A 9766-nucleotide genomic window follows, 5' to 3' on the forward strand; every position below is an offset into this window, starting at 1 on the left:
GCCAGCCTGTTTGCTTGCTGCTGTGTAATAAATCGTTCATATAGATTTCTTTCATGTTATGGAATAGTACAGAATGTATTCTTAGTCTCATTAGTTTTTGTTCTCAGAGGAACTTCATCAAATAACTGTTACATCAAGAAATTATTGTACAACTTTAACACATGGAGTAAGATTTGTAGTATTGCAGCAATTTCTTGGCACAATTTTGTGTCATATGCAAGCCCTGAAACCTGTAGTGTAGGATTCATTCTGGGCAGAAAAATATGAAACTTCATTGTAACTGGTATACTGCTATGCTTTGGTGTTTGCTCACTACATTTTGGTGCTTCCTCGCTGTCCAGCCAGCTCCCAGCTGAGGGAGCCATTTCAGATGATGATGATAACCTAGAGAGTTCCTGAGACTGCACTGAAATTTGTTATAGTTAAGTTGCCCTAGACTTGAAGATATAAAGATGATGTAAAGTTGTCACTTACCCCTCATGAAGTTAGATGTTCCTGAAAATTGAACCTGGTTTTGAAAATAAAGCATTCTGTTACTTTTTTTGAGGTAATTTTTTTTTTTTTCCCCTGGACAGGTAATATCCTTCTTGTAGATGGAACAGCATGTGGAGAAATAAAAATTACTGATTTCGGCCTGTCCAAAATAATGGATGATGATAGCTATGGTGTGGATGGAATGGATTTAACTTCACAGGGAGCAGGAACTTACTGGTAATGCCTGGTTTGATTTTGCTGTTTAGACTCCGGGTCATTGTTCAGGTTTCATAAACGCTCTCTTATAAAGCCAATTTGGAGAGAGAGCTAGGATTAAAAATATTAACATGGTTGACAAAGATTTTTGTGCAGTACTGTGAATGCTGATATTCACAAATGTTAGAATGGTAACATAACAAGTAAGATAAGAGAGTGTGAATGTGTGTTGTTTATATATTTTTTTATATATATATAGATATAAAAAAATGTGGAGGTGATCACTATGATTTAGAAACACGGTTTCCCTGAAGAAGCAGTGTTTAATCTTTGGCTGCAGGTGGCTGAAGACGTTTGACAGAGCTATGATGATTAAGTGTGGGTGCTTAGTCCTTGGAAATCTTAGAGCAGGGATTACCAGCAGGTAATGTCCTTAGGACAAAAGAGTATTTACTCTTCCATCCTAAAGGTTAATGACAGCTCAGCAGCTGTGATTTGTTTTCTGTGTGCACTTGCATGCTTGTCCAAAAACCTGAAGTTTTAGAGCTGCCTACAGAACTGGAATGACAATAAGCATTTCATTGCTTACAGAAAAGTTGTTTCTAGAATTTACTCTCTAAAGATGCAGCTTCTTCATGGCACAGTAGCTCTTTGAGCCTGGGTGCATGGTAGCGGTGTCAGAGTGGGTGGAGTAGAAGGCCTATATTGGCCCAGGTTATTACTTGTGAATTCACTTGCTCTTTCTCTCCTCATTCTGCCTGTAGCAAGATCAGAGTCAGGAGCTGAAACCTAACTCTAAACAGAGAAGCCAGTGTCATTCCCATTTGCTCTGCAACTTTTCCCATATTCGGAAGTTGCACATAATAAAGTTTTTGCCTTTTCCTTCAGATTTTTTAGAAAAAGAAAACACACATACTCTTGCACAAATGCCAATGTGCACATGCTGTGAAAAGACGATTATTCAAGTTGAAGTACTTTAGAAGTGTTAGGCTTTTGCTGCTCTTTTTAATGCTTTACCTATTTAAACACAAATTTAAATATTTTATTGTAGGAATGTTTGTCGCAAAATGTTGGCCTTTGGATTTCATGTAAAATGCCACAAGCACTAGTGGTGCTGTAAACTAAGAGATCAAAAAAGGTCTGTGAGCATTATAGGTTCATGATGAATCTCTGCATTTCTGATTCACACTTTCTCTGAGCCCAAAATCTTCATTAAGGAGGGAAATATCTTGAGTGAGTTTGAGGTGGGGGATGAGTCTGTTTAGAGCATACTGCACAAACAGTATAGTCCTGGGAGGGATTTCCTCAGTCGCTGGGTCTGGTTACCTGCCTTTCCAGGCAGTTAGGTCACATAATCTCTTTGTAAACTTAGAGACGTTTGTATTAAATTTAGTTAGTGTTTTGTCCCCAGTAATCTGATTTGAAGTGTGTTCCGTAACCTCAGTTCTCTGATCATTAGAAACCTAATCTTCTAATTTACAGGCTGTGTTTATTTGTGGCCAGTTTATACTTGTTTGCTCCTGTGCCAACACTGTCCTCCCTGAAGTAGATTGTTTCCCTTCCTAGTACTTGCTCCTTAGTGGTTTTATAGCCTTCAATTTTTTTTTTCCCTGAATTGTAGGCTCTCCATTCTTCAGATCATTTTACTAGTTTTCTTTGCACTTGCACCACTTTAAGCTCATTTTTCTTGGTGGTTGTAATCAGAATTGTACATGAGTATTCCAGAAGAGATTTTGTGATACTGTGTGAAATTCATATTTGTGTTGCGTTCTTATCTCATTTTTCTGCTTATTTCTATTTCCACAAATAATTCTTCAAAATTTCTTTTAAAGCCTTATATGCCATTGATGAAAGAAGGTCTGGTCTGTAGTTGCCCTAATAGTTTTTATGCCTTTTTCCATTTTAGATATTACAGTCAATAATACTTAACTGCCCCCATATTGATATGTTTTGGAGGTTTGGTTTTGTTTTTTTAAGGAGGTTCCATTTCGCCAGTTCTTTTGTAATTCTAGAATGGCACAGGAACTTCCTCAACTTTCTGCTCTTTAGGTATGGCTTCCTGCAGATTATAGGAATGGAAACAGCAATCACCTTTGTCAATAACCCCTCTGGTTAATGTCATCATTCTTACTAAAAACTTAGGTAAAGGGTCTTTAAGCCATATCTGCATTATCCTTGATTCCTAACCAGGCCTTGCTGTAAAATGCCCTATATGGCTTTCATCTTCTCTTGCTCTGATAGATGGAGAAGATTCATACTTAACCTAGGATCCCAATTTTTAAAAAGTGATAATTAGTGATGTAGGTAAAGAGTGTTACTATTTGTGCTTGTATGAAATAGACCTTCAATTTGACTGACTGACTATACAAAAAACTGTGATGTCAGTTTTGATGGGTGTGCAAGGTGTTGGAATGCAGATCATAAGGCAACTGTACAGTTGTCAAAAGATCAGAGATAGGTACGTGAAGTGTTTGCATAATTTGATATTTGAACAAGTTCTAGTGATGCCATACATCAACTTGCGGACACTGAGATGCATATTTTGTTTTCCAGGTACTTGCCTCCAGAGTGTTTTGTAGTTGGCAAAGAGCCACCAAAGATTTCTAATAAGGTTGACGTATGGTCAGTTGGCGTAATCTTTTTCCAATGCCTTTATGGTAGAAAGGTAAGGAAAATGTTTGAAAATCTTAGAGTTTTAGTGTAAATGCCTGTTTCCAGTAGACTGTGAATTATAGTCATAAAGACTTGGATCTACATGGAAAATTACTTGTGTTACTTTTCGGTGGTGTGCACTGATATTGCAAGAAACGTAGAAAATCTTGACTGAAACTTTTTCATTTACAGGCTGGTTAGCAGTTTGTATTAACACTGCAGCAACTTACTATAGCATAAATATTTATGAAATCAAAGTAGTTTGATAACTCTTATGAAGAAAATCATGTGCTTATTTTTCAGCCATTTGGCCACAATCAATCGCAGCAAGATATCTTACAAGAAAATACAATATTAAAAGCCACAGAAGTTCAGTTCCCTGTCAAACCTGTTGTAAGCAATGAAGCCAAGGTAACTTCTCGTATGATCTCTGAGTAACAGTTAAAACATTCATCATAAAGGATTCAGCTGTAAAATTGCTGTTAACTTAAGAATGCTGTAGGATGTAGTAACTAAACGTGTAGGAAAACATAATGGAGAACTAGTGTTTTGATGTTTTTATTTAAGCAAACTTATTCTGGGACTTCTCAAAATCGTGTACTTCAAAGCGAGACTATATATATGTTCCAGAAATTTGCAAGCAGTTTTAAAGTAGGCCGCCTCAAAAATTGTCTGCTTTGCATTTTCCCAGAGGACCTTATGTGTCTCACTCAGACTGTCTCACTAGCAGTTCTTGTGAAAGGCTTGTGCTAACAGTAACAAGGTCTTTCTGAAAATGGTGAATGTTATTCTCTGCAGCCTTATTGGCTTGAAGAACTATTTGACTACCAAATACCCGGAGGGATATGCCTGCTAACAGTCTTCCCCTTGAAAGGTCATAGTATGCGTGTATTAATTCAAAGCTGAGTTTAGAAACATAAATTCTTACTCTTGAGAATCTATAAGATATGTTGATGCTGATTCAGGAAATAAGACTGCCAAAATAGTTGATCTGCCACAAAGGTGTGGATGGCAGTGTTTCCTGTATTTAAAAATCTTATTGTGAAACATCTGTAGTATCACTCATCTCCACAGACTAGCAGTTCAGAAAAAGATTAAGGTGGTTTCCCAAATGATTGCTGCTGTGAGCATCTGTAACACAAATCCAGTTCTGTGAATGTGGAAGAAAACATTATATATGTGTCACTTGTTTGTAAAACTGTCCCTGTTTTTGAAAGATGTATTCATGGCCAGATGCAGTAGAGATGTGCTTGTTGAAAAAAATGCTAAGGTAGTAGAATGCCTATTCAAGTTTCAGCAACTAATTAAACATACTTAGATTTGAGACACAAGCTGCAAAAAATTTAGGAATGTTAAGAATTAGCTTCTAAAGATTAAAAGGAAAGGAAGTCTGTTTCTAGAGGCTGTAACTTCCCAAGAAAAAAAGTCTCTTGGGTACATAAACCTGCTGTTGCAGTTTGTGGTATATTTCCATTGGTTATATTTTCTAAAAGTAGTGTAAGTGAGCGAGTTGCAGTTAAGGTTATGAACATTTGGTTGAAGAATTGTAGTTTGTCCTGGGTTTTTTGTTTGGTTGAGGGAGTTTTTTTGCTATTTTTGTTTTTTCATCCCCATTTGGAAAAATTGTATCCCTTGAATGCAGTTGACAAATACGCATCATATAACTGATAATGTTACATGTTAACATTTTATATCCCTGTCTTTTAACTTTGTGTTTCTTCATCATTAGTAGTTTTTATATAGAGGATGTTAGGAAAGAGTAGACAGTTCAGCATGGAGAATTGGCAGCTTATTTTACATTCTCTGTGTATTCCATGTTCTGTTTGTTTGTTTGAAAGACTAAAATAAACTTCCAGTGTTCTCCACTCTTATTAACATTGTCACGATAGCTGTAAGAGAGAGAGAGAAATTATTCTCTGGTGGAAATGCTATAAAACAATTTCAGACTAACTTGTAAATTCAGACCATTTATGATGACTGTGTAGAATCCAAATTGTCTTTCAGATTTATAGGCCTGGCAGTTGGAAAAGAACAGCTTGTAAACTGAAATTCTGATTTGGAAAACATGGAGGTGAAATAAATATGGAACCTGAAATGACATTGTTAGTTAGTTTTCAGACTGTAACTGTCCTTTGATCCTACTCACTTTTTCCTATTTTGTGCAATGTTCTCCTTTGCATCGCAGTAATGTGTCTACAGTACCACAGAAGCATGATGTATTTTTACAAACATTTTAGACACAAACTGTTACTGTGAGGATCTTGCAAACAACTCTTAACAATTCATTTGTTATGAAGGATTTATTGTGAAGAATTTGATTAAAATCCATAATGTCCAAGAACATGTGAATATATATTAACAGATGTGCATGATTTTTATTTTGTACCTTGTCCATGCTGGATATGTAAATGATAGACGTAAATTCTGGCAGGATTCTTTGGAACTTGTATCACAGATTTTTTTCCCTTAATCTCCAGTTTTTAATTGGAGCAAAGAACAAACAGCTGAACAGATTTATCAAAGAAAAGATACGTAATTCTTTTAAATTAAGTTCTAAATTAAGTAATGATGTGCTAATCAGTTCGGTAGCAATAATAAGGATTTTCTATCATTAAATGTTGAAGCCCAAGCTCTCAGGAGACCAAATGTTCTGTGTATGCTGGACATAAAACTTGACAGAAACTTTTAGTACAAAATGATTGGCATACATTGTATGGACCTAAACATAGGATAACATAGTGTCTCAAGAACAGTCTTGAAGCTAGCTACAGAATTTTTCAATTGATTAGATACTTCTAAGCGGATGGGATTGAGTTTTTTCTGGGAAAGGAGTTCCAGCTAGGTAGTGGTTTCTTAAATAGGCTATTAGTTATTTAATGCCTATTGAACATGGCAACCACCATTGTCAAATTTCACGGTTTGCTCTATTCAATCATGGCACACGTGGTAATGCCTGCTTTTGAAGGTCAACTAAAGCGTTGAAATTCTGTCCCTGCATCTTCCATCTGCTCTTCATGTGCTGCACAACTGAATGGTTTTGTAAGCTCCATGGAGCTCCTTTCTACTTCTTCAATCCTCTGACATTTGCTTCTGGTGTTTACTAAGCTGTTCAGGGATAACACATGCAAAATTCTAATTGTGTGAGATGCTAATGTTTTACTTGTAAATAAAATTCCTAAACATGGAAATACATACTTGAATCCAATTAATTTGCTAATTTTTTTTTTTTCCTGTGGTGTTACATTTTTTCACTGGACTCAGTAGTAAAATGTTACATTGTCATTTGAATTGAATCACATAAGAACAAGAATTTGTTTAGAAACTAGTTTATCCAGGCAGACATGCATATTTGCTTGTAAGCAGACATAATTATTTGGAATGGTATTGTAACTTCTTATGTTTCTTTTCTAGGCCTTTATCAGACGCTGTTTAGCATACCGAAAAGAGGACAGATTTGATGTCCACCAGCTGGCTAATGATCCTTATCTTCTCCCTCATATGAGGAGATCAAATTCTTCAGGAAACTTGCATATGACTGGGCTAGCAGCATCCCCTACACCACCTACTTCAAGCATTATTTCGTACTGAAATTTCTCCAACCGAGGAATGGCATGATACCTTTGTGTAGTTTCCAGATGCAGACTTGAGCTTGAAAGCATTTGAGTGTTTTTACACAGGACAAGTTTGATAACTGTGTTTTCAGACTGAAGTCCTCCTACATAGTGTCATTTGTATGATTGGAATGGATCATGGACTGTGAATAAATGTACCCTTCTGAGAAATACCTTTAAACATTGAAGGATGACACTGCCTGTTACACGCTAACAGGTGTACTGTGTTTAAGACTGAAGAAAAGGTTTTTAGTTTTTTCTGGGGAACATTGTAAATAATCTTTTTAATACTTAAAGTACATTTGGTTGATACTGGAAAGTTCTAACATGAAGGGTAGTTTTTCATTATTTAAATAAAAAAGGGTAGTGAGCAAATTTGAAAACACAGGAAAAATTCCGTGCCTGCTTATAAACTAAATAAACTGCCATCTTTCCAAGACAGTGATCTTTTGAAACCAAAGTAAGGAGTGTGAGATGGTCAAAGATATGTTCTGTATCAGATTCCTCAGATAAAATTGTTGTATTTTATTTGGCAACTCAGGCTTGTACCTCCAAAAACATGGTGGTGTTTCACTGAATTTAGATTGGAAGGGTGATATGGAATTCCTGGTACTTATTTCTCAAATAGATTGCTAATTTTGAAATCCACTCAATTTTCTAAAAATACTATACTTGCTGTGGTATTGAAACTTGTGAAACTTTCCACGCTTCTGATAAAAGCAAGCAACAGTATGAAACCAAATGCAAACAGGTCATGTATAATGTTCTATGCAGGAATAATGATAAATTCCCTTCTAGCTCTATTGTAAATTGTTGTACAGATGTCACATTTTCAGTTAAATTTCAGCAACTTATTCCTGTACAAATGTTTAAAGTATGGCTTTTTCTAATTGGATATTGTATTTTTTTTAAGTCTCCCTCAAGGCGCTTTTAATTGCTGCTAAATGACGTTGCTTTTACTTTTGCGAAAGTATCAAATGACCTCCTTAAGGTGCAAGTCAACTGTACGTTATAGAGAGATTAAGAGTAGGTAATTCATTAACAATCAAGGCATGTAAAACAGATCTGTGTTGGCAATATACAGTACAGTTCTTTAAGTCAGTTTATTGCGTTCTCAACCTGCAGAGCGCATTGATACTAGATGTAGAAGTTGCTCATGGTTATTCTCTATTTCTGGAAGTTCCTATCAACAAGGAAATGTTTCTTGTGGCTTGTACAGATATTTTAAAATGTGAAACATTTTCTAACTGCCTTGTATGGTAGAAACTTATTTTTCAGAACAGTGTATCTCTCTCCCGTTCACTATTCTTTTTACTATCCCATTCTTGATGCTGAGTACCTATATGTAATTTTGTCCATGTTGCAGAAAAAGGAGGCTGTATTACCACAGGTTTTCATTTAGTATTGTACAGTTAAACTGTTGCTCTTGTTTCTGATGTTGCAAGCCATTTTGTTTTCATTGTATATAAAGAAACATTAACTGTCTCTTTAAGATGCTGCTGAAATTGTAGAGAATGTAGCCAAAACAGTAATAAACAATGACAGTTGAAATTTCAAGATTTTCCTTGCGTGCTTTTGCATTTCAACGAAGGGCAAATCAGCTAACCATATCCCTGAGCTACACTTGGCTACTTAAAGCAAACTCTCTTTAATTACGAACAAAAGACCAATAGTAGAATAATTAATTTAAGTAACATTGGAGGTGAAAGGGGAGGATTCCATGAAACTTAAAATATCTGTCATAATGAAGTAACCTAAACATCATTTCACTGAATAGACCTCACAGAAACAATTTTAAGTATTTCAGCAGTTCCTTCTAGAATTCTTTAACCGTGGAATAAAATTAGCTCATAGAATAAAATCAGACTCAAATAGTGGGTCTTTCTGTGTTATATTACACCAGAGTACTGGGACTACATCCTTTTCACCCTCTGCAGCACGAGACTGAGTGCAGGGTTCAAGGAGAACGTGCCATAGCTGTAGGCTCACATTAGATTTCATTCCTTCTTATTCTGCATGTGTCGATATCGGAAGTTAAATCAAAGAATGTTTTGCCTAAGGAAAGGATGTAGGATTGTGTTAACTGTAATTTTATTTATTATCTGGAATGTATTATGGTTACCCCTAGTAAAGGGAAGTTTGGCAATATGTTAGAGAACTACTTAAGTAACTGGAAGTTTTACAGCTACCTAAAAATAAGGGGGTTTTATGCATTGCAATAATTATGTACAGACTTGTTTTTCCTGTTGTTAGCATCTGGGAATAGGCTGTTGTGGCTGAATACATGGCAATCACTCCAGCTTTACAAATACACATTTCTGAAACCTAAACACTCACTTTAAACAAAGTCACATATAGAAATACATGAAAGAAGAGGAGAGTCACCATCTTTTGAATCAAAGTTGCGAGGTTTTTACCTCCAATATGCACAGTTTTGTTTGCATCTTACAGTACCACTAATAAAAGTTTTGTAGCCCCACGTGGAGTCGTTCTGCAGTCACGAGAAGACATCTGAGTTAGTGGGTTTGGTGCCTGGTATTCAGCAATTTGTGCTTGGGATAGAAGTACCCTTGAGGCTGAGTCTAGAAGCCCAAATTACTGCTGCTTGTGGAGGAATGCTGATCCACTCCTAGGTAATCCATGCAGCGGTTGTTCAGTCTGTATTTCATGCACATTTTACTAATTTCATCATGTGTCATCCACCACCAGATTTCCTAAGCTCTTCTGATTTAGCAGCAGGTAGACAAAGGGAATGACATTCAACTTCATCAGGCAGTTTTTAATGAACCTTGGAAATAAAAGGCTTCTTTTAC

The 9766-nt window shown here is 36.0% G+C and overlaps 1 protein-coding gene across 1 annotated transcript in view; it reads left to right on the plus strand.

The window, feature by feature from the left end:
* Positions 1 to 8510, plus strand: part of TLK1 (tousled like kinase 1) — a 70649-nt gene extending 62139 nt beyond the window's left edge. The window contains exons 18-21 of the mRNA XM_082312791.1: positions 576 to 711; positions 3244 to 3355; positions 3646 to 3753; positions 6754 to 8510. Coding sequence (XP_082168917.1) covers positions 576 to 711; positions 3244 to 3355; positions 3646 to 3753; positions 6754 to 6930 — 533 coding nt within the window. The 3' untranslated portion in view covers positions 6931 to 8510. The remainder of the gene's footprint in view (positions 1 to 575; positions 712 to 3243; positions 3356 to 3645; positions 3754 to 6753) is intronic.
* Positions 8511 to 9766: the final 1256 nt, after the last annotated feature.

Source organism: Platalea leucorodia, assembly GCF_965183815.1.
Source record: "Platalea leucorodia genome assembly, chromosome: 5".
NCBI lineage: Eukaryota > Metazoa > Chordata > Aves > Pelecaniformes > Threskiornithidae > Platalea > Platalea leucorodia.